This window comes from Sebastes fasciatus, chromosome 17, assembly GCF_043250625.1.
Source record: "Sebastes fasciatus isolate fSebFas1 chromosome 17, fSebFas1.pri, whole genome shotgun sequence".
NCBI lineage: Eukaryota > Metazoa > Chordata > Actinopteri > Perciformes > Sebastidae > Sebastes > Sebastes fasciatus.
Genome location: NC_133811.1, coordinates 28615657 through 28641840, shown reverse-complemented (window position 1 = coordinate 28641840; position 26184 = coordinate 28615657). Strand labels below are relative to the sequence as shown.

At 39.8% G+C, this 26184-nt stretch overlaps 1 protein-coding gene across 2 annotated transcripts in view; it reads right to left on the bottom strand.

The window, feature by feature from the left end:
* The window catches only part of tnxbb (tenascin XBb), a 48019-nt gene extending 25277 nt beyond the window's left edge, over window positions 1-22742 (bottom strand). For both annotated transcript variants that reach the window (XM_074612437.1, XM_074612438.1), the window contains exons 1-6: window positions 22678-22742; window positions 17561-17986; window positions 16318-16375; window positions 16009-16221; window positions 10689-12056; window positions 6506-6621 (exon numbers count right to left, since the gene is read on the bottom strand). In XM_074612437.1, the coding sequence (XP_074468538.1) occupies window positions 6506-6621; window positions 10689-12056; window positions 16009-16221; window positions 16318-16375; window positions 17561-17698 (1893 nt within the window). In that variant the 5' untranslated portion in view covers window positions 17699-17986; window positions 22678-22742. The remainder of the gene's footprint in view (window positions 1-6505; window positions 6622-10688; window positions 12057-16008; window positions 16222-16317; window positions 16376-17560; window positions 17987-22677) is intronic.
* Window positions 22743-26184: the final 3442 nt, after the last annotated feature.

The window sequence follows — 26184 nt, the reverse complement described above, 5'->3', positions numbered from 1 at the left end:
AATCCCGATTAATTATATTAATCGATTGACAGCCCTACAGTTTTCTTTTGTCTTTTCTTCCTCTGGTCTATTTCACTCCCTGATCCTCTCTCTCTGTTTCTCCAGTCTGGATCATTTCTGCTCTCTGTGGGTTCATAAAGTAAATAATATCATACATGATTCCTCTCATCACTTCCTGTCTTATTCCCTCGTCCAGGACTCTTCAGGCATCCTTCCATCACTTCTTCCATCCATCCCTCCATCCATCCATCCATCCATCACATCTCCTCTCCCCAGTTGTTGGCGGCTCTAGATAATTCCTGGTGTTGTCGGTCCGGTCCAAACTTCTCGGAGTCATTACTGAGGCTTAATCCCTCGATGATGTCACCGCGGGGAGGTCGCTGCTCTGTTGTGTGGAGGTGATCGCTGTAACTGTGTGTGTGTGTGTGTTACATGTTTGAGAGGAAGCCAGGACATGTGCAGTGAGGTGATTCCTCTGTGTGAGCTGTAATCTAAAGCAGTGAGCTGGTTTTCTTTTCATCATCACAGTTTTGATTTTGACTGAAGTAGAAAGTGAAGTTGAGTGTTTTTCTTTGTTGCTCTCTCTCTCTCTCTTTCTCTCTCTCTCTCTCTACTCAACACGACACTCACAAATACCAACGCAATTAGTAATTTTCCACTTCTTTAATGCCTTCTGCTGCTGATTGATCGCACATGTTAGAGGATGAACAAGTGAAGCAGAGGTTACTGGTTTATGTACTGAAAGGAGAAATGATGGTCAACACATTAAATGAAGTAATCAAGTACTTTACTGAGTGTTTCCATGTTATTTTACTTTATACTTCTACTCCACTACATTTATTTCCCATCTTTAGTTACTTTGCAGATTCAAATTATTAATGCAAAAATATAAATCAACTAATAAATGATTATGTATTATGTAAGGAATAATGTACAGCGAGCCGGTCATTGTTATGAAATAAACCCAGACAGGGCGATGCGGTTTATTTCACAACAATGACCCGCTACCTGTACATTATCCCGCTTATTACACGGCTACTTACTAAAGAAATCAATGATTTGACACAAAAACGGTCTGCCAGAGTCCGACATCAGAACTGCGCCCATAGCAACGGTCTGTTATACATAGCAACGGTCTGTTAAAAAGAAATAACAGACTGTAGAACGCTGTGATTGACCAATCAGAATCGAGTGTTCAACAAAGCTGTGGAACAATATAGATGAAACCACGCAACAGTACTGTATATAAAGTAATTAAAATCAGCTCCACTATAATTTATGTATTTATTTTAATTTAATTTAATTTTAATTATTTTAATTTGATTTAATTTGATTTAATTTTTTTTTTTTTGTATTTTTTATTATTATTATTTTAATTTTTGGGGGGTAATATGTATGTATATAAGTGGAATCAATACAAATGTTTGAATAATAATAATAATAATAATAATAATAATAATAATAATAATAATAATAATAATATCTGCTCCCCCTCTTCCAGCTGCAACATTAAAGTGATGAACACATGCAATATAACTATTAATATTTGCTCAAGGTGTTCCCGAGATAGCACGAGAATGGGACGGATGTGAGGTCACAGTGACCTTGACCTTTGACCTTGACCACCAAAATCTAATCATCCTTGAGCCCAAATTTGAAGACATTCCCTTCAGGCGTTCCTGAGATATCACGTTCACAAGAATGGACCGGACGGACGGACGGACGGACAACCCGAAAACACAACACCTCTGCGCCGCTTAGAGCAGATTAATCCATAATATAAATAATAAAGTGTTGGGCCTATAGTTAATAGCTCAAAACTATAACAGCAAAACCCTGTTTTAATATTAACTGAATATACCTGCATACTTTTACTGAAGTAAAGGAGTGTGGTTTTGTTCGTCCCAAACTCTGTTAAAGTTGTTAATCTGCCTCCTCTTTGACGGACCTCGTTGCTACGTTGCAGTTTGTGTTTAGACAGAAAAAGCGAGACAGATAATCTGTTGATGCTGTTTTTGTTGCTAACGCCGTCGCCAACGACACACCCTCTCACCCTGTTCAATGATGTGTTCAGGTTCCTGAAGGAGGGGCGGAAATAAATCTAAAGATCTGGCGAGAGAGGAGCGATGTAGGAAAAGAAAGAAGGAAGAGGAGGTGTCTGCGGGTATCGACCGCTGAGTTCATCCAACGGAGACGAGACAACTTCAGGTTACGGTCGAACGTACAGCTCGTTTATATGACGAGTCGGGATGAGAACACGTTGATTCAGCGGTTACTCCGGCTGTGGTTACACCATGTTACCGGCAAAGATTTGTTTTTACATTTTAATTTTTCTTACATTTCAATAACAACTCAAAACAGAGTAGAGCTGAAACGATTAGTTGATTCTTTGATTAGTCGACCGACGGGGAAATGATTTTCAACAATTTTGATAATCGTTAATCGTTTTAGTCATTTTTGAAGCAAAATCCCCAAAATTCACCGATGCAAACTTCTCAATTGTGAATATTTGCAGGTTTATTCGTATTATCTTTGGGCTTTGGACAGAATTTGCAGTATATGAAGTCGTCTCTTTGGGCTCTAGGAAATTGCACTGGGCATTTTTTACTATTTTATAGACTAGAAGTTATTAATCAGCAATAAATAATCATTAGTTTAATTGATAATGAATGAAAATAATGGTTAGTTTCAGCACTAAAACACAGATTTCTCTCTTGTCTATTAAATATAGTTTTAGAAAACAGCACTCTGTGTAAGTATTAAGATAAAACACAAGTTTTACAGACATTTATAGATGTCTGTAAATATAATATTTCTATTTATGATCTTTGGTGAAAACATTTTCCTTCGTCTAACAGTAATTTACAACTTTTTCAGGTCTTTGTGGCGAATCTTTCCTCACATCTTTATAATTCATTTCTAATACTATTTGTAATTGAACATTTGTGTGTTGAATTTTATATAATTTGGATTTCGTGAAATATTTCTCACTCAAGCTGTTGTTGTTGTTATCTGATGAATCTCTGCACCAGACACTCGCTGTCTGAAGAACAAATCAGGTCAGAAGTTGGCGTTGGTTCATTAAAAAGAGGATTCAGAGAGACAGCAGACTAGAGATCAGTTCATTAAGTGTTCAGGTGTGTTTTTATAGATCATAATGTGTTTCTAACTGCAGCTAAATGTGTCTCACATAAACCGTCTTGATCCAGTCGACACTGAGCTGTTTGCAGCGTAATCGTGTCTGTTGATCTGTTGAGCATAAACAGTTTCATGTTTGTCTAAACAATCATGAAATATGATCAACATCTGGAGACACATTGACGCTGTGGATTAGTTCAAACCCAGATCATTCGTTGGTTCGCCTCTAAATCAGATGGATAACAACTTTAAAAGTTTAAAGCCTTTTTTTGTAGTCCCTTTGAACTTTAACGTCGCGTTCTTACCCTCAATTTATCAAATTTCATCATTGTGTAAACAATAACAACTGACAACAACAGCTGTCTTGACTATGACTTGCCCCAAACTGCATGTGATTATCATAAAGTGGGCATGTCTGTAAAGGGGAGACTCGTGGGTACCCATAGAACCCATTTACATTCACACATCTGGAGGTCAGAGGTCAAGAGACCCCTTTGAAAATGGAAATGCCAATTTTTCCTCGCCAACATTTTGCGTAAGTTTGGAGCGTTATTTAACCTCCTTCAGGACAAGCTAGTATGACATGGTTGGTACCGATGGATTTTTTAGGTTTTTCTAGTTTCAAATAGCACCAGTATCGGACTTTTCTTCTGCCTTTCTTTTGGACATTTTTCAGACTTTTTTTTAACTTTTTTTCTGACATTTTCAGACTTTTTAGGATTTTTTTTGGACAAATTTTAGACATCTTTCAAAAAAAAATTCAGACATTTTTTAGACTTTTTTTCTGACATTTTATGCGTTAAAGTTTTTTTTTTTAATATATAAATTTTTTTTTTTTTTTTAAATGTATTTATTTAATTTCTAATGTTCAAAATAAATTGTATTCATTGATGCTTTGTGTGCTTTGAGCTGCAGCCTCTGAGCCGAGTATGAGTGTAATAGTTAGGTGAGTTGTTTTCACAAACAGCTGCTGAGTGATGACGTCCTGGTTTAGATAACGATGGAACAGTTTGTCAGAATATATAAACTTGGCACTTTTGATCCAAACATCATCACTAAAACAAGTCAATGTTTTTTTTCCAGAGAAGCCGTTTGTTGTTGTTGTTGGCATCTTGAGGCTCCCGAGGATTACTCTGAATTTACTCTGTGTTTGTTTTGGAAATTAAGTCTGTTGAGAATCTCTGCCCTTCTGACACGGATCAGGATCCATGGTTTGATTTATTAGAGGCCATCTAGAGCTGCAATGATTAGTGGACCGACAGAAAAATAATTAATGATTATTAAAGTAATCATTAAAGTAATTCTTTCATGCAGGAAACGCTGTTTTCAGCCTCAAATACGGAGCTTTTCTCTGTTTTATATGATAGTAAACTGAATATCTTACATTTAAAGGCATAACTTTTAAGACTTTATTCAATTAATCTAGAAAATAATCTGCAGATTAATTAAAAAATGAAAAATAATCCTAAATTGCAGATTTAAAGCCATCTATTAATTTTTGTTTACAATTTCTAATTAGATTTTGCAACACAGATATTACTTAATCCCTGAATAATTCATCCTACTTTGAGATAACTTTTATGACATGAAGATACAATCCCTGATTTTGTGACAGTTTTCCAAAATTTCTCCCAAAGGAATGATGAAACTTTTAAACTTTTAAATGTTTTAAAACAGTTTTGAGCTCAGATATGGGTGGATGACATAAAGTAGCTAAAAAATGATCCTAAAAAAGACATATTTACACTTTTATCTGAGTTTACTTCACATTTATTATTCAATATCAGTGTTTTGAACCCTTTATGAGCTTCAGTTTCAAGTCACTTTTCTCATAAACCAACATCCAGTTGTATTAATGGATCGTGGAGCTGCTGAAGTCTCTGTTAAATTTACTGTTTGTCGTTTCGTGGTTCTCCTCGTTGTCATGGAGAAGATACAAGATCTGACTTTAAACAACATCCTCATCCAAACCCACAAACAGAGTTTATTATATCTAACCTGGCATTCAATTTAACATTTTCTCTTTGAATAATTCCTCTTGGAGACTTCGTCCATCTGTGCAAATCCTCGGTTTTCATACCGTTTCTCTTCAGAGGAAGAGCTCAGGTCTTATTATCTGCAGGTCAAAGGTCAGATTGTTTTTGTTTTTAATCCTGTCAAGACAGTCGAGGTTATTTAAGGTGATGCTCAGCAGTTTTACGGTCCTGTCTGCAGACTTCATCGTCATGTTTTAAAGCTCCCCCGAGGATCCTGTTTAAACTTCGGCCACAGTATTTTTTCCTCTCCACGAGGAGCGGCCGTACGGAGATGTGGACCCCCTGAGCAGCTCTGAATGCCGGGACATCCGGGACTCTGTGAGAGCCTGTCGACTAACACATCTGCTGTCTGAATTATTCCTAGAAGTATGAGTGAGTGTTTATCTGTGTTTAGACTGTTTGCCTCTCGGTTTCTCTAAAGAAACATTATTTAGACGTCTTCCCATGAATCAAGATCATGAAGTAAAATCTCCGTCTGTTTTACTTTTATGAATCTTTTCTTCCTGAATTCTTTCCTTTAAAACTAAATTATTTGTTGCTTTTGTTGCTTTCTTTTGAAAAGTGAGCTATTAATGAAGAATATAACAACAACACAGTCACACAGTCTGTGTACACAAACTGTATAGTATTGAACTTGCATTTATAAATACTAGGGCTGTCAATCGATTAAAATATTGAATCGTGATTAATCGCAAATTAATCGAACTTTGGGCAAGTAGATTTCAAATAAATAAATAAAAAAGTCAATGACTCGATAAATAAATGGCTCTGTAAATAAATAAATATGTTATTAAATGTAGCAAAAGTATTAAAAATGAATGTAGCCATTAATTAATTTACTTTTAATTTAATTAAAAAATATTTAACTTTTTTTTTTAATATTATTTTTGCCACATTTAATGACTATTTATCTATCTATCTATTGAGTCCTTTATTTATTTACGCTTCTGTTTAATTTTCCCTTTTATTTGTTTATGTATTTATTTGTATTCATGTCTAAATGTGTTTATTTTTGCATGTATTTTTCATTAAATTATTAATTTTTGCATTTATTTATTATTTATTTTTCTTCTACGATCTAATAAAAGCATAAAAATGCACCCAAAAAACAGTAATTCCCCAGGTGGATTTGGTTTGTTCGAACTGAACATGAAGCAAAAACTACAGGTGATGTGGATGCAAACAGTCATTGTAGATGAACGTGACGCACTAACTGAGGCAATAACACATCGACTTGAACTAAAAATGTTTCATCTCGACTGATAGACCTGAAGTTATCGTGAGTCTGTGTGACTCTTTATCTAGTATAAAGTGATAACAATATGTCTTACCTGGCTGGTGAAGGTGATGTAGTAGGTGTCGTACTGGACGCGAGGTTGAGTCCAGAGCAGAGTGACGGATGTCTCTGTGATGTCTCTGGTGCTCAGCCGGGTAACCCCCGACATGACTGGAGAGAGAGATTTATATAGTTCATTTGTTGGTTTATTTAACAGAGACAGTGCACATTAATAAACATCGCTGTATTTTATATCTGTAGTCCCTGAACAGATGTTACACTCTAAAAACAGAAGATTAAAATGACAAAGTTATTGACATCATTTATTATAAGCATGCAGAACAATAATAAATATAATATTAATGTTAGTAAAACATCATACCGGACATCACTATACTAATCGGAACAGAGTATTCAACAAAGCCGTGTAATAAAAGCATCATAGATCAGGGTCAGTAGGGGCCTACTGCCATTTCAACGCAACCCTGTCAAGCTCGTTAGAGAAACTCCTCTTTCATTGGTTGTAGCTGCTCCCTCCTAACTCCCTCATAGCAAATAATTCAACATAAAATAAGATGAAATCAGATTGTATGTACAGATATATTGTGTACCACGGCCCCAGAACAAGACAAACAAGTCTTTTTTTCCTTCAGATTTTTTAATGTAAAAAGTTTTCCTTCGTCTCGTCTGTCTTTCTTTCTCATGTGATTGATGCGATGGAACAAATGAACCAGCAGGCCTCCACTGGTGCTGAAACTGATGTACGTATCAGCGTTTGGCATCAAACCGTCAGCCGTTTGCTAAACTGGCATCACGACAATGAAACAAACTCTTCGATCTGATCTGCTGCTTGTAAGTGATACGGAGGATGTTTTAGTCATTAAAGGGTTTGATCCAGACCGGGTTCATGATTCAGAGCCTCAGATCAGATCAGGGAGAGGAAGCTGGATGGCTCTGAGAGACAAGAATGAAACAGATCTGAAAGATGATTTTTCTCAGGAGCTGGTGGAGACCAAACCAGAGCTAAAAGAACAAACAACAACTTAAGAACAACTTTTAAAGTACTTGTACTTATTGAGTATTTCCATTTTCTGCTACTTTATACTTCTACTCCACTACATCTCTACTACATCTGTACTTTTTACTGCGCTACATTTGTCTGACAGCTTTAGTGACTTTGGCAAATTTAGATCATTTATACAAAATATAAGAAGATTAATTTGAGATGCAGCTCATTACTATGTCAAGTTGCTGTAGTGATAGAAGTATATGATGGTCATCCTCATGCTCTATTATGTCTCTTAAGTTGTTGCTGCATTTTTTGGGTTGATAACATTTGATACACAGATTTGGTACTAAATTTAACCATTTTTTACCACTGGAGAATTGATAAAAATGATCAATAATCCCTCCAAAATACCAAATTAAGACACCAAGACCTTGAGGAACGCCATAGAAAAAGCCATGCTGTGATTTAGGATCAAAAACCTTTGAAATTTGGAGATTTTCTGCAAGAATTGCATAATTCGTCGATTGGATGACGAGCACTTCTGTTGTGTAAACTGCTCAGAAACCCCCTTATTGTCAATCTATCTAGTAAAGCCATCCATCCTCTGAATGCTCTAGGTCTCTAGTTTGGTGCTTTTGTGAATGGAGTCTGGTGGCTTTGAAGAGAGCGATGTAACGGCTTCAGTTCCCCGTCAGAAAGGGCTGTCTGATGGCGAGGTGAAAATATTCTTAATATAGCATACACCAGATTTTTTTAGGTGGCTAAAATACGTTTTCTGCTGACGCTTTACCTCACCATCAGATGGGTAACTGAAGCCGTTATAGCGCTCTCTTCAAAGCCACCAGACTCCATTCACAAAAACAGTTATTTTATTCCAAACTAACCCTTTCAGTTATTTCCAACCTCAGCCCAGCTAACGTTGACTCAGCTAGTGATAGCGTTCACATTATTCATAACCTTATTGATTAGCTTACTGTGATGCAGATGGAGTCGACCTTTTAGTACAAGAGCTGAGTACTTCTTCTTCCACTGGGCAAAAGAAATGCTTCACTTTTGTGGAAAATAAAGTTGTATTCTTTTCTATTCTATCAATAAACAGTTTATCACGAAGTTTTATGACATTTTTATGACCACGACAATGTATTTTCTGTCACGTTGTATACATTTCACACGCATCGGTCTTCCACATAAAGTGCAGTTGATGAAACCACAGAGTGAAACATGTGGCTCTGTGTGTGAAGCTGCCAACACTCTCAGCTCTCAGCCTGGCGGAGCCACACAGCTGATGTATGACTGCACACAGCGGAGGCACACTCCGTAATAAATCACCAGTCTCTCGTAAAATAAGTGCTGAAAAATTCACAGCTCAGTGGTTCACCAAGAGCCTGACGTCATGCTTCCCGTAACCAATTACCAACAGGCACTTTACATCATACGAGCTGAGGCATTTACTACCACATGCGTTCAGAAACTGGTGCAGAAGCTCCATAAAAGAAGGTGCAAGAAACTGCAAAGTTTTTCCTTTAACTGCTTTTATATAAAGATTCAAGATGTTGAAACTACAATAAATGATCAGCAGCAGCGCCGATTCTAGGCTCTTTTTCTCTTCGTCTTAACGCTAGTGAATAAATGTTGGTATCACATGAAACTAGAAAACCTAAATAATGCTCCAAAGTTGGGCTAAATTTTGACGAAGAAAAACTGTCACAGACATTTTCAAAGGGGTCCCTTGACCTCTGACCTCCAGATGTGTGAATGTAAATGGGTTCTATGGGTACCCACGAGTCTCCCCTTTACAGACATGCCCACTTTATGATAATCACATGCAGTTTGGGGCAAGTCATAGTCAAGTCAGCACACTGACACACTGACAGCTGTTGTTGCCTGTTGGGCTGCAGTTTGCCATGTTATGATTTGAGCATATTGTTTTATGCTAAATGCAGTACCTGTGAGGGTTTCTGGACAATATCTGTCATTGTTTTGTGTTGATAATTGATTTCCAATAATAAATATATACATACATTTGCATAAAGCAGCATATTTGCCCGGTCCCATGTTGATAAGAGTATTAAATACTTGACACATCGGGAGATTGGGTACATTTTGAACAGATACAAAATTTGCAATTAATTTGCGATTAATTGTGATTAAATATTGTAAACGATTGACAGCCCTAGTTCAAACATGTGTTCATATTTAAACTACCAACCTTTTCACCTCACACTGCAAAAAGAAAAACATTGTGATTGAATTCAGGTATTTTTTGCACAAGTATAAAATGTGCATAAAAGCAGGTGGATGGAAACGTACTGCTGCTGCCCTCTTATCTCCCTCCGTCTCGCACGGGGCCTCAGACTGCAGGACTTCCCTCCCTTCGCTCCGATCAGCGGTCGGTTACATTTGGGAAAACACTTAACGCTCTCACACACACACACACACACACACACACACACACACACGTGTCGGCCATTACGCAGCAGCAGTCTGAGGGGATCCTGCTGTTAATGAAACACTTCCCTCTCTGGAACCACTGCAGCTGGAAGCAGCACAGACACACACAAGCTAACGCGCTAACGTAGCCTCGACAACAACAACAAGGACGACGGCAAAGAACAACAACGAAAACAGCAACTAGACGTCACTCAAACAAGGATGCAGCGAATCAACAAAGTGAACGGAAACGTCCTCAATGATGAAAATAAAAACTTTACGAGTGCTCTGAGCAGAAACGATGAGATCATTGATGGAAAATAAGTTGTTGAATGAATCAAGACCAGTTCAAAGCAGAGTTAGCATGCAGCTTTAGCCGTGATGTCTAGCTCTGCTTTTCCTGCAAAGTGTTTCCATCCTTTACTGGATGTGTAGTGTTTACCACGCTGGATTTATCATGTGAGGGTGCAGCTCGTATCCACGCTGACCCTCCGACGTTTTCTAGACGAAACCAGAAAGCGGTTTGTTTTGGTTGACGGATACGGAACGGATATGACGTCAAGTTACTCAGACTACAACAATAAAAGCGGTAACTTCCTTTTACTCAAATGAAGCAGATATATCGATTCTGGTATTAAAAAAATCGTAAAAAAAACCCCTAAAAAATACGGACTACGTACAAAGACCTTTAGCATTTCAACATCAGAATTTACTGGCTGTGGTGGAAGAAGTACTCAGATCTTTTGCTAAAGTAAAATATAGCAATACCACAGTGTAGCCTCAGGTCTCCAGGACTCACCGGTATCACAGTTGGCTCCGGTCCTCCCCTCCTCACACTGGCTGCAGTCTGGTCCGGTGAACCCCCGCCGGCAGACGCACTTCCCTTTGACGCACCGCCCCTTGTTGTTGCAGTTTCCGGGACAGCCTTTGGCGGAGCAGTCCGGCCCGGCAAAGCCCACCTCGCAAACGCACTTCCCGTTTGCGCACTTCCCGTGGTTGCTGCAGTTTTTGGGACAAGCTTTCTCAGAGCAGTCGTCTCCGGTGAATCCAGCGTTGCAGACGCACAGTCCGTTAACGCAGCGCCCCCTTTTGTTGCAGTTTCCTGGGCAGGACGCCTCAGAGCAGTCGTCTCCGGTGAATCCAGCATCACAGACGCACCGTCCCTTCAAGCAGCGACCCTTGTTGTTGCAGTTTCCTGGACAGGACGCCTCAGAGCAGTCGTCTCCGGTGAAGCCGCTGTCGCAGACGCACCGTCCGTTAACGCAGCGTCCCTTGTTGTTGCAGTTTCCTGGGCAGGACGCCTCAGAGCAGTCGTCTCCGGTGAATCCAGCATCGCAGACGCACTGTCCGTTAACGCAGCGCCCCCTACTGTTGCAGTTTCCTGGACAGGACGCCTCAGAGCAGTCGTCTCCGGTGAAGCCGCTGTCGCAAACACATTTACCGTTCACACACCTGCCGCGGTCGCTGCAGTCATCCGGGCATGTTCTTTCAGAGCAATCCGGGCCGCCGAATCCGTCATCGCAAACGCACTCTCCGTCAACGCAGCGCCCCTTGTTGTTGCAGTTTCCTGGACAGGAGTCCTCAGAGCAGTCTGCACCGGTGAAGCCGCTGTCGCACACACATTTACCGTTCACACACCTGCCGCGGTTGTTGCAGTTGTCAGGACAGGCCCTCTTTGAGCAATCCGGGCCGGTGAATCCAGGATTGCACGCACACTGTCCGTTAACGCAGCGGCCCTTGTTGTTGCAGTTACCTGGGCAGGATTTCTCAGAGCAGTCTGTGCCGGTAAAGCCAGGATTGCACACACACTGCCCGTTCACACAGCGCCCCCTGTTGTTGCAGTTACCAGGACAGGATTTGTCCGAGCAGCTGGGACCAGCGAAGCCACTGTCGCAGACGCACTTGCCGTTCACACACCTGCCGTGGTCGTTGCAGTTGTCGGGGCAGCCTCTCTGCGAGCAGTCGGCGCCGGCGAAACCAGGGTCGCAAACGCACTGTCCGTTGACGCACCGCCCGTTGTCGTTGCAGTTTCCGGGACAGTTGGACTCACTGCAGTCCGGACCGCTGAAACCGGGGAAGCAGACGCACTTTCCGTCCACGCAGCGCCCCTGATCGCTGCACTCGTTGGGACACTCGTCCGTCTTTGGTTTGATGGAGCAACCTGCACCTGAAGCAGAGAGACAGAGGACAGACGGGTTAAACAAGAGAGAGGACACAAAGACACTTCAACCATGTGGTCTTTCATGTAGGATGTTTCCATGCTAGCTATTCTTCGGCTAGCCTATAATCTTTTGTAATTGGACAACGCCCTGCTCTGTGGGTAAAGAAAGGCTTTAACCAAGCACGTATTGTGAAGTCAGATGTAGATGAAAGAGTTGCCAAAAATAAAAATGTGTCCTTATAGCCTCACTAGTAGCGGAGCTCGAACTGTACAGTTCATCCTGACAGAAGCTTTTGTTTGCTGCAGTTTAATAATGGAAGTTGATCTGAAACATGTCTTGAATTATTTAGAGCAGAGTCGTCGTCCCTCTCAGTATTTGGGGGGGTGGAGGTCTAATCCTCTCTAATTAGACTGTAACGCAGCGCTGCTTTGACTAATTACAGGAGGGTGGAGGAGGGAAGCTGCTCCGGACTGGGAGGAGATGGAGCCGGACTGAGATCACACTGGGCAGCGAGCGGAGGACACACACACACACACACACACACACACACACACACACACACACACACACACAGTTAGCTCATGCTTCGAGCTCTGCCAGTTTCTAATGGATCAGTCCTGAGGTCAGCTCCACTCCGACGGAGGAAGTGACTGATGGACTGAATCTAACATAAATCTGTCAAAGATGATTTAACTGACAGTCACAAGTACAAATACTCTAGTAAGTACAAAACGGAGGTAACGGTACTCCGACTTTGTACCTCAAACCCACTACGATTATTTAACGACTGTACTGAGTTGTTTTACAAATGAATAGTTTACACTTTGTTATATTTAGGTAGGGTTCAAGACTCCAATATGACCCCAATCGGCCACTTGGTGGCGCTGTCTTTAACGTCCAAAACCCCTTACATCGTAAGTCAGATTGACTTTAAATTTGACCCACATGTCCAGCTCAATGTGCTCTATAAAAAAGCCCCAAGAACCTCTAAAGTCCACTTGACTAGATTTTCCACCATTTTTATATATATATATATATTTTAATCGCCTCCTTAATCTTTATGGACATTTATTCTCGATGGACATCAGAGATAATGATATCATCGGAAAGGGTACGTCACACTGAATCTAAAGATATCACAATAGAATCATGGAGTGAATGAATACAGAACTTCTACTTATAATAGAGTATTTTTACTACTTTTCTTTCTACTAAATGTATGCTGAATTATCTGTTAGCAGTTCCTGTTTGCAGTGAACCCATTAATGAACAGACATCTATCACTGGATTACTTTGATACTGAAGAAAACTTAAAAATGTGATTATTCTCAGGCAAGTTCTGCAGTTATACGAATACTCTTTTTTCTATGATTTCTATGCAGATTTATAGACGTTTATTCGTTAGTTTCATGGCAAACTATCCAATAATTGTCAACATTTATTTCACTCAAAACCTCCCGGTGACGCCAGAGGAAAAGTCAGAAGAAATCTTTAACATTAATCCTCTGGGGAACATGAATGTCTGTACAAAATGTAATTTACAAATCCAACAACAGTTAAAATATATCAGTCTGGACCACAGGGGTGGACCGACCGAGCGTGGCTGTTTTTGTTCGCAGCTTTTGACCAACAACAATCCAGCTGTGACTACAGAGAAACAGGGATTTTTCAACAAACAAAGAACATTCAGTGCCGTGTTTATACAAGACATGTTGCTATAAACACATGCTGCGCAGCAAAGCAAGAACACAAAACCCAGATGTGTCATTTCAGACTGTAATCGGGCTAAAAATTCATAACAGTGAGAGTCTAGACTGGTCTGTTACGTTATCAGTACCAAAAGAATCATATTAGATCATGTGTTTGTATTTGTTGTCATGGTGAAGCACATGGTGAATAGTGATAGCATGACTGTGGTCAGATTCAAAAGCTGTGTGAGTATGATCATCATTTTTCATAGTTAGGATAACATTTAGGAATCAAATCTAGGTTCAACACCTCCGTTATTTATCTGGAGATAAGCACCTTGAGATGAACCATCTTGTTCTCTAAAGGGACCGTCTTATATTTATGATTTATTATGTCCTAATAACTTAATTTTACTGTGTGTCAAAACAAATCACAGACAACAACATGTTGATTAAAGACAAGTTTTAAGTGGTTTTAGGGTGGATCTTTGGCGTTTTGTCCCGTTAAAGACGTTACTGTAAATCACGTGACCCCCTGAGGGTTTGACTTCCTCTGGTCCAGACGATCATAACGGAGCTAAACATGTCCTCAAAACATCCAAACATATTTTCTCAATCAGCTTAAAAGGAACACACAATGTTCTGCTGTTTTGTTTATTTCACATCAGAGATTTTCATGTATTTGTGGTTTTGGAGATGGGCGGGGTTCAGTTACAAAAACATGACATCATCACCTAAATATGATGTTTTTGAGGTTTAAGGCCTTTACACACCGGAGGGGCAGGCGGCGTGACAAATATAAACAACACGAAAACGAAAATACTCGCCTGCGAATATTCAGCTCAGTTGCATGAAAGGGCGTATGAATGACACGATGATGTGCGAGGCAAAAGCGTGCAATAAGAACGGCGTTCTTGCTTTTGGCGTGTCATTTGTCGCCATGTAGTCTGCACTGACTGCAATGTAAACGCATCCGTGTGAATATGCTACGCTCAGAGGTAGTGACGTAGAATCAGAAGAGAGGGAGACTGCTGATGCTGGGTGGATGGGTCCAACAAAAACAGGACTTTAGACCAGGAGGCCGCTGTTCGAGACCAGTGTTTTGTTTTGTAAGTGACGTTAGTGACTATTTTCCGTACTTATGTTACGCTGTTTCCATACGTATTTTGAGGCTAAAATGCCTTACTGTGAGATCGGGTTGGAATATTTTATGTCTAGGGCTTTTATTGTGTAAGGTAAGAATGGAAAGAGTGGATCTGGTCCGCGCTGCCTTTGTCAAGGTTTAAAGGAGTAATATACTGTATGTGTCCACTATGTCCGTTCTGCACAACTTCATTGGTTGATGCCTTTATTCGCGGTGCAAAAGCTCAGAAAAATCCACCTTGTTCTGAATTTTTTTTTTTGATTTTTCGCCTTAATTCGCACATCACATTCTGTGATGTGCGAATTAATCGCACAACATAAAACCTGGTGTGTAAAAAGGCCTTTAAACTAGGGCTGTCAAAGTTAACGTGACAATAACGCGTTAACACAAATTTGTTTTAACGCCACTACTTTCTTTAGCACATTAACGCATCTTGCATTTCAACTGTCATGGCCATTTTCAAAGGGGTCTTGACCTCCGAAAAAAAAGTCTGAAATAAAAGTTTGAGAAATTTCCGAAATAAAAGTCAGAATTTTTTTTTTTTTTAAAGTCCGAAAGAAAAGTCGGAAAAATGTTCTGAAGAAAAATCAGAAAAATGTCCGAAAGAAAGACAGAAGAAAAGTCTGATACTGGTGTCATATGAAATTAGAAAACCTAAAGAATCCATTGGTACCAACCATGTCATACTAGCTTGTGCGAAGGAGGTTAAATAACGCTCCAAAGTAAATTTTGGCGAGGAAACCTGTCACAGGCATTTTCAAAGGGGTCCCTTGACCTCTGACCTCCAGATATGTGAATCTTTACAGACATGCCCACTTTATGATAATCACATGCAGTTTGGGGCAAGTCATAGTCAAGTCAGCACACTGACACACTGACAGCTGTTGTTGCCTGTTGGGCTGCAGTTTGCCATGTTATGATTGGAGCATATTGTTTTATGCTAAATGCAGTACCTGTGAGGGTTTCTGGACAATATCTGTCATTGTTTTGTTTTGTTTATTGATTTCTCTGCTCTGCAAAGCCGAGTGAAGCATTGTCACATTGTTCTCACGCTGCTTACAGACACTTTAACTGTTGTTGCTTATGTAAAGTTAGAGAGAAATATTAACAACGAGCTGGTTTTACCTTTGCTCTCCTTGGAGGTGCAGCAGCCTCCCTCAGCTCCTCCACATTTCTCCCTGAGGGACGACACCTCCCTCTCCAGCCTCTCCAGACGCTCCCGCAGGGCAGCAAAGTCCGCCTCACAACCGCAAGACCCAGAACCTGAGCCCGACGGAACCAGTTTGATCTTGTGGGTCAGGACCAGAGGAGAACCGGGGATCAGGTTGATTTCTCTACCTGAGAGATGAACAGGTTGGATTAAAAAACTGGGAGATGGAAACTGAACTTTAGATGCTTAAATGAGTATGATTAATAAAATAAACAGGTTTTTACCTCCCTGGCTGACATCAGATGAATCCCCCTGAGTGAGGAAGCTCTCTGAGATCACCACCTGTAACAATGTCAAAGCTCAACTTTAGTATCTCTTTGTGTTATGTTTGCAGTATTGCTGCGACCTAAAAGAGCAATTATTAAACGATGCATTGAGTTAGGAACAAGCGATGACCTCCGGTGCTGAGAAATGACGCCAATACTGAGGTGCCAAAAACTGCAGTTCCTCAAAGCCAAACTTTACTTGTTTTTCTTCAGTAACGCTGGTAACTTACCGGGGATCAGGCCTCCAGGTCGTCCCGGTAATGCTACATGAGTACTTTTACTTCTGGTACTTTAAATATATTTTGATTTTGACTTAAGCAATATTTTGAACGCAGGACTTTTACTTGTAACAGAGTATTTCTACACTGTGGTATTGCTAGTTTTACTTAAGTAAAAGAGTTCTTCTTCCACCGCTGCCAGTAAAGTCTGATGTTGAATTACTAATTCTGACAGTTTTTCAATCCAACTTCTAAACCAAACGTTTCTGCAGAGTTTTCACATCTCACAAGTAAACGGTCAACGTTTGAATGCATTTCTATCAAGAATGCAGTCTTTACTAAACTACAGCAAAGACAGTTTGTCTTTTCTGGGAGGATGTAGCTGATAAACAGAGGTGGAAGAAGTACTCTGAGCATCAAAATCTACTTAAAATGAGAGGATTTCTAAAGGGAGTCTGGCGCTCAGAAACACTACCACTTTTGTCCAGAGGGGCCGCTAAAATCAACACAAGATTTAAGTTCCTCGTAGTAGCTTTCAGTAAAAGTACATAAATACTAGTACCAGAATATACTTAAAGTACCAAAAGTAAAAGAAACATTATGCAGATATTATTGTATTATAATTATTGATGCATTAATGAATTCATCACTTTAATGTTGCAGCTGTTAAAGGTGGAGTAAAAGATCTGAATACTTCTTTTACTACTGCTCATTTGGGCGTAACTTCCAGATGATCAAAAATCGTACATTTTTGGCATTAAGTACACGAAACTTGTCTGAATGCATCATTATTTTTCTGTCTTTATTTGGGAGGATTTGAGGAGAATCAGGTTGAGATTAGTCTTCACTTCTTGAAGGAAATATTATCTCTTCAATTGGAGGATGTTTCTGTCAATGCAGCCAATAACCTGTCAGTCATTTCTACTCGTTCTGCCGACGGTCCAACTGTTCCTCACTAAATCACCAACCAACCATCGACTCACCCTGACGGAGTCCTGCTTGGCGTCCCTTGGCGTCCTCTGACCTCTGACCTGTAACTCGTGGGAGGTTGATGGAGTCAGGAGGGCCGGAGCTGCCAGGAGGAGGACGAGGAGGAGGGAGGAGGGGATGAAGGGAAACATCGCTGGGGTCAGACCAGGAAAAATCTTCCTCAGGTTGTTTAGGAAAATAAAAAAAGGAGAGGGAAAGAAGGGAAACTGCTCAGGAAATCTGAGCTGATTGAAGCTGTTTAGTTTGGTTGAGTTGAAGCTGATTGTTTCCAAAGATGAACAGATTAGCAGCACTCGAGCTGCAGGTGAAAGAGATCTCTGTCGGCTGCTGTCACTTCAATCACATCCCACAGAGGTGATGACATTCACCGCTCCTTTTGCCTCCCGTCTCTCCGCTGTTCTCCAGGTGATTTTCCTCCTCTGGAACGAAGACAGAAACACATTTAAAGATACCTTAAAGTTTCACGTGAGCTCAGCAGACTCCACTTTGGTCACAATTAGCAGATATGGGGCCATTAGCTGTTTACGGGCCTGTCGGTGCAGCGTGTCGGCCAATAAACCACAACGGAAAAACTAACTTGGTCTGAAAGGGTAATTTGTTATAATGCAGTCTTGGCGATGGATCAGACTAAAGGCTGATTATTTAGACTACTTAATATATTTAGTATATGAAGAGTATTTAATGAAATGGAATCTCATGTCTTATTGGTTTAGCTGTGTTAGGCCTAACTGATCCTGAATGATTTGGAAATATAAGCTCAATATAAACGTGTTTATCTGTTCAAAATGTACCTTAAAGGGAGATTTCTCAAGTATTTTTTATATTCTAATCAACATGGGAGTGGACAAATATGCTGCTTTATGCAAATGTATGTATATATTTATTATTGGAAATCAATTAACAACACAAAACAATGACAAATATTTATCTTCTTTTCTTTCTTTTTTTCTTTTAACTTTCTTTTTTGTTGTTTATCCTTTTTTATCGGCAGTGGGTGAAGGTTGGGTGGGAGGGGGCTTTGGGGGGAAAATACCAAAATATGGAGGGACAATCATTTGCACTTGTGCTTTATTTGTATGTTTCTGTACACCTGATGTTACTACAAATAAATTATTATGGAAAAATGAATGAATGAATGAATGAATAAATAAATAAATAAATAAATAAATAACCAACAAGCGTTGATCAGAGTTTCCAACACTGGTCAAAAAAAATCTGTTACTGTTTGACATTTTTTAAATTGAATCTCTATTTTATGGTCAGACAGTATTTATGGAAATCCCCACAAAAGACCACGATATTATTAAATTACAGGAAAAAGATAAACATCTCCACACTTAGAGTTTCCCCCTGACATTTCCTCCTGCACACATTCAGTAGCTGAGCGAATCCACAAATATGAGTCAAACCCTAAATGATCCAACCACCGTGTTTCCCCAGAGAGGTTTAGAACCGAAGCTGGTTAATACTTCTGCTATTTGAGCTCAAATCCACTTTCTGCAGCAGCAAAACCAGCTGCTCAGACTTCCCAGTGCTGGACCCGAGTCCACAGCAACAGCATAACGTCATCCCGTCTGCAATTTGACTGCACAAATTAATAAATATCTGGGGCCAGTTATTATTATAAGGGAGCCAGCCTGTCAACATATTGCATTTTGTTAACTGAGTTTCGTTTCCTGCTGTCTTCTCAGAAGTTCTGCCATTATTACGTCCTCCAAGGAGGTTTTCGGTTTGGTTTGTTGGTTTGTTGGTCTGTTTGTCAGCAGGATTACAGAAAAAACTACTTGACCGATTTTCATGAAACTTGGTGGAAGGGTGAAGCATGGACCAAAAAAGAATTTACCCAATAAAGTTGAACAAATCTATGAATATACCACATAAAGTTGAACAAATCTATGAATATACCACATAAAGTTGGACACAGTATGTCTCCTAGTACTTCAGTTTGTGTACTGAAGGCCTATGCCTCCTTCAAACTGCTGCGTCTCATATGTGAACCTGACTCTGTTGCTAATTTAACTTGACTCGACACAAACAGGGTTCAGCATCTGCAGTTTAACGTCCATCTTTGTCTAGAACTCTCGTGAGCCGTCTCTATTGACTTCAATGGGAACAATTAGCTTGTAAATACCTGCCCGTTAAAGCTGCTGCAGCTGCTCCTGTCGGACGGACCCTCTGAGAAAACACAGGAGGGCAATAGAAAGTCCCTGAACGCACCGTAAAGACTCTCCAGCTTTACTTTCTCTCACTGCTGCTGGTTTTCATTCCTCCTGTTCACACCGAGCTTCAGAAGCCAAAATAAACTCCTTCAGAGCGGCTCGTTCAAAACACAAACTTCTGGTTGATGCTGAGATACGACTGAACAGGTGATACCTGGAGGCTTTCAGATGTGTCTGTAAAGGGGAGACTCGTGGGTACCCATTCACATATCTAGAGGTCAGAGGTCAAGGGACGGACATGACCGTTTTTCCTTGCCAGTTTAACTTTAAGTTTATTTAGCGACAAACTAGCATGACATTGTTCTGCGTTTACGCGTTAACTTTGACAGCCCTAATTTAAACATTTTCGTGAGTTTCCAGAGGCAGCGAGTCGCGCTGGACGCCCCTGATTTGCATAAAGTCGCCTACTTTATGCAAATGAGGAGCTGCCAACATGACACCCCGTCTCTAGAAACGCAATGCAGTGCTACCAGAATGCATCGCAAGGGCTGCTTACGTAGATAACTAGAATGGCACCCGGAGAGCGCAGACCTCCGCCAACGGAGATAGTCGGCTTATTATTAACACGTGTAACGTATCGGCGGATGCTTCTCTCATTTAGCAGCCTTGTTATGTCTGTATAACGTTATACTATGTTGTCTCTCGTCCCGTCATCTTCTTCCATCATCTTTTTTCTTTCTCACGGACAGCAGCTCCACACATGTATGTAATACTTCCGCTATTTGAGCTCAAATCCACTTTCTGCAGCAGTAAAACCAGCTGTTCAGCCTTCCCAGTGCTGGACCCGAGTCCACAACAACAGCATAACGCCATCCCGTCTGCACAAATTAATAAATATCTGGGGCCGGTTATTATCATAAGGGAGCCAGCCTGTCAACATGTTGCATATTGAGTTTTGTTTCCTGCTGTTTTCTCAGAAGCTCTGCCATTATTACGTCCTCCAAGGAGGTTTTCGGTTCGGTTTGTTAGTTTTTTTGTCTGTTTGACAGCAGAATTACAGAAAAACTGCTTGGCCCATTTTCATGACACTTGGTGGAAGGGTGAAGCATGGACCAATTGCACCCATTACATTTTGGAGCAGATCCGAATAACAGGGCGGATAAACCAAACCAACTCGTCAAATACCACCGTTTGGTAAGTGCCCCTCTGCATCGGAAACCGACGCACAGAGGCACCCTCTAGCAACAGTATGTGACGAACCGGACAAATCTATGAATATCCCAAATAAAGTTGGACAAATTTTTGTGTTCTAGCTGATCGGAATCCGTAAAAAAATTCCTGAACCCGGATCATGATCCGGATCGCCACCAAAATCTAATGGATTGTTCATTGTGCCACACCCCACCCCTCCAAAGAATTTCCTTCAAATCCATCACGCACTTTTGGAGTAATCCTGCTAACAGACAAACAAACAAACCAACACCGGTGAAAACATAACCTCCTTCTGAGGCCTTTGGGAATGGGAAGTGTGGAAATGACAGATCTCGTGGACATGTACCGTAAGAGTGAACTCAATGGCCTGAGGAAGACAAGTGAATAAAAGCCTCTGGTTAGTGGCTTTTTGGTCAGAATATTTTAGTTTTTATTGCAGGTTAATGGCATGTTGTAATGCTTTGCCTGGCCATTGGTGATGTAATGATTGACAGCCACCACATCGCCTTCGTTAACGAGCATCAGTGACGTACTCAGTCTGGACAGCCAGACGGGGGCTTTCACAGGACGAGGTCACACGGACAACATATGACAACATGAAATCATTTGGAAAAGAAACTCACAGAGTTTGTGGTTCTCACATAAATTTGCATCGATTTTCATCTGGTCTGCAGCCAGTCTTAGTTATAAACAGTTAAACATAATGCATGCATTCATGCAGGAGCCTTAAGGTGAAGATGCAGTCTAAACATCCTCTTCTTAACATTTTATTCTGTTTTTTATTCCTAAAACATCTGGAGAAAACAAGTCAGAATACGCCGACAGATTGATTTCACCTGTTTCTAATACAAAGTCTCATGTTTTAGGACTTTACAGGCATCGTTCTGTTGATATTCCTGCAACAATCTGTCTCGTTTCTGTTTTAATTGATATTGATCTGGCTGAAATAAACTCATCCTACTTGCAGACTGGGGAATATACAAGATATATATATATATATATATATATTGTTATTTATTTATTGTTTTGTTTTTCAAGGTACTTGTCATTTGTCAATTCCAGCAAAGCAGGCAATAAAAATGTTGTCCCAGGTCCCTTCAACTATGCTCATAAAATATGTAAAAGTAAAAGCAAAATGATAATTAAGGCATAAAATAGTGCTGTTAAAATATAGCTCTTAATATAAACACAACTAAATATAAAATAGTAATGTTAATTTGTAATTTTTTAATTAATTTTGTTATGCTTTGTTTTCTGTCCATTCCTATGGATTGCATACATATTGTATATTGTGTATACTGTTTTGTGTACTGCCCTTTGCACCAAAAACAAAAAACTATATTGCATGACACAACATCCTTTGTTGTTTCTATTTTCCATCAGCTGTGGAGCTGAAAGTTGTTCATACTTTCTGTACCGTGCAAATAAAATATTGCACATGGTTGAATTATTCAGAATATTAAATATATGGTTGTATATTATCAGTTATCTATGATTTCCTAAAGTCCAAGACGACGTCTTCAGATTCAAAGATATTCAGTAAGACAAAGTCGTCACAACTAAAAAGGATTAATCAGTAACAAAATAGCTGAGATTTAGATATTTGCCTCATTGTTTCATCTGTAGTTGATTCATTTTGCTAATTGAATTCATGTCTCCTCGTGCACATTGATGCAATATTCATAATATCAATGAACTCATTTCCAAATTGAATGAACTCAATCAAAGCAGCATCTTACCTGCTGTGAGCTGAGGTGACTTTCCGTCTCTGTGAAACTCTCATTGAATGACCAGCAGGAGGACGAGAGGACGGACAGAAAGAGAGGAGGAAAAAAAAGAGAAAGAGAGAGGGGAGGAGAGCTGTAAAATTTTCTCATACTTGAAGAATTTTTCCTCTTCTCTCTCCTCCTCCTCCTCCTCCTCCTCTCGCTCTCTGATGTAATTCTATGTGCTTTACAGGTCCCTGTTGGGCGGACGATTTGAGATGGAAAACATCTGAATTTTTAGATGTTTTTAGGGGAACGTGGGGGCCTAAAGGTCTTTAATGTGTCTCTGTCCTCTACTGGACTCTCCGTGATGTCAGAGACTCTTGTTGTTTGTTGCCTCGGTCACATTGTGATGCTGATAAACCTGCTCTCCATTCACTGTCATTGAAGCAGCTCCAGGATCTGACGTCACACAGACATTTGGCTGCCTTCTGTCTTGTTTTGTTCAGGGAGAGGATGTACAACCGTAACCCGGGACAGCGGTTCCCAACCTGGGGTCTGGGTCCCCCTTAGGGGGCGCCAGAGATCACAGGGGGTGCAGAAGGATTTGTCTGCACTGAGGTTTTCTGAATTAGATTCACACATGTATAAACTATAGGGCTGCCAATCGAATAAAATATCTAATCACAATTAATCACGTTTGTCCATAGTTTATTGCAATTAATCAAATTTTTTATCTGTTCAAAATGGACCTTAAAGGGAGATTTTTTCCACTTTTTCACTGCTCTCCCACTGGTTGAAAACAAAGAGATGAAAGGGACAAAAAGAGGTTGGGAACCACTGATCTAGGATGCTCGAAATGTTGCTGTCAGAGCAGGTTTGGATGGTTTTTGATGAGTTGAAGAGGTCTGAATTGTTTTGTTTCCTTTATTGCATTTGGGGCAAACTTACAATTTATCACTGTACTCTATTTCTGGTCCATTCTATTTGCCGTTGCCATCTTGGTTTTTGGGTTTTCCCTATCTTGGTCAAGGTCTATGGAAAGGAGGCTGGGTCACGGGCAGACATGGGTATGGGGTATAACGCATGCGCAGTGTAACTGAAGCTGCAGTCGTGCGTTGTGATTGGCTCAATTTCGGCGAGGGCAGACCAGATTTTACTGCGCATGTGTTATACTCCCGAAGATACGACGCGTTGATGACGCGTGACATATCCTCCTTTCTATAGGCCTTGATCTTGGTTTCTGGCAGTCGCCATCTTTGTTTTTGGCCGCCGCTGTCTTGGTTTCTGGCAGTCGCCATCTTTGTTTTTGGCCGCCGCTGTCTTGGTTTCTGGCAATCGCCATCTTGGTTTTTGGCCGTCACCATCTTGGTTTTCAGCCATCGCCATCTTGGTTTTTGACCATCAGCATCTTGGTTTCTCGTCGTCATCTTTTGCAACCAGAAGTGCCACGAGAGGGTTGAGCTGAGTACACCCGAACGCTATAAGATCAAAATGTAATAAATAAACTTTGATGACGTGAAAACACACTGTGAAAGGGTTAAAGCTGTAAGACGAAAACACGGACAACTCCCAGACCGGACAACGCCGTGGTAGCGACCTGTCAATCACAAGGTAGCCCCGCCCTAAAGCATCCCCTGCTTTATGGTCTATCTGACTCTAAATGGGACCATAATTATTTACTAAATGAACATGGACATCGAACGGCGACGTAGATATCCCTACAACCCAGGTTGATGTCTTCAAACAGCTCGTTTGATCCGACCAACAGTCCAAAGATTATCAATCACCATCACATAAGACCTCACTGATGCTGGGACTTTGGGAATGGTTGATATAACAATTTATTTATTTAATAAAAATAGTTGTTGATTAATTTTCTGTCAAAAGACTAATCGATAGTTTAGCATATACCACAATATCTGCAGGGAGTTTATCAGATGTTCATTAAGTTTGGAGGATGAAGATAAAATGTTTGACTTGTGTTGGTTTTGGGCTGAAGCCAATTAAGTTTATTAACCTTCAACTTTACAACCCGACTGAACTCAGACTGACCTGCTGACACCTGAAACTCTTCCTGTGAGTCATTGAAAAGAACTTATTTTTCTACTTTACATGAAGACATTTTGCTCAGAAATGTTCCTTCAAACTGCTCCGAAGAGCTAATTATTATTATTATTATATTGGTTAAACGGTTTCATCTCTGTAGACTTCAGTGTGAGATACAGACTTCGTGGTTTCAGGCTCACTAATCGGGGTCGGAGGTCAATCAACTTTACTATCAGGTTTTACTATCAGGTCCTAAATCCTGACGGTAGCTGGCACGCCACGCTGCATACTTCACTCACTGTTTCCTTTCACTCTCTGAGCACCATTATATCCTCCGTTTACACCTGGCTGCTTTAAAAAACATGCATAATGGAGTGGATTTAGTGAAATTCGTGAAATAGAAAAAAATGTGCACATACATATATTCCAAATATTCCCTTGTATTCATATTGTGTGAAGCATCTCAGCAAAAAAAATTAAATTAATAAATAATAAAATATTAATAAAATGTTTATCTGTTTCAGTGTCAGCACAGATGTGGAGAGGAGGTTTTTATTAATGTATATCTTGAATTTGGTATAATTATTATTATTAGTAGCAGAGCAGATAAAAATGAATATCCAACAAATGCTGACACAAAAAATTATAAATAAAATACAGATGTTGTCACAGATGCCAGGCATGCTGCATATTTTGTTTTCATACATTTAAGATACTTAAAATATTAAAAAAATGTTCATTAGCGAGTTCTTTAAAATCAAAAATCTCAGATAAAATCAGAATTAACAAGTTGTTATAGAGAAATTATATTCTATTAAAATCATTGTCCTTAAAAAAAAAATCAAAATGTCACCTCTTTCTGAGAAATATTCAGATTTTGCTCAACATGAAGGTTTTTAAAAAAATGTGCAAATAAACTCAAATAAAAAAACAAACGTTCAACAGATATTATTTTATGTAAAACACAAACATTTAATTTAAAATCAAAGTGTTTACTGAGAAAGTAATTGCAAAGATATATTTCAATCAGAATATTGACATAAGTGTGAAAATGTCATAGCACTATTATGAAATTGTAACACTGATGCACTTTATACATATTTAAAAAATATCTTTATATTTATTATTAATTAATCATTTACAACGCATAACTCTGCACTTTCTTTCATGCGTTGCATCGCTATTTGTGATTTGCGACTCCCTTTTCCCCTAATATGTATATATATATTATAGTTTATTTTATTAAAGTATCTTTTAATTCATTTTCTCATCCCACAAGGGATTACAAGACACCGCTATTTTACAACAAATACATCTTCTGGCAGTGGTGGAATATAACAAAGTACATTTTAAGGACAATTTTAACATCACTTTTTCCATTTTCTGCCACTTTATACTTCTACTCCACTACACCGCAGAGGGAAATATTATACTTTTTACTCCACTACATTTATTTGACACTTAAAGTTACATTTTTAGATATAAAAGCAT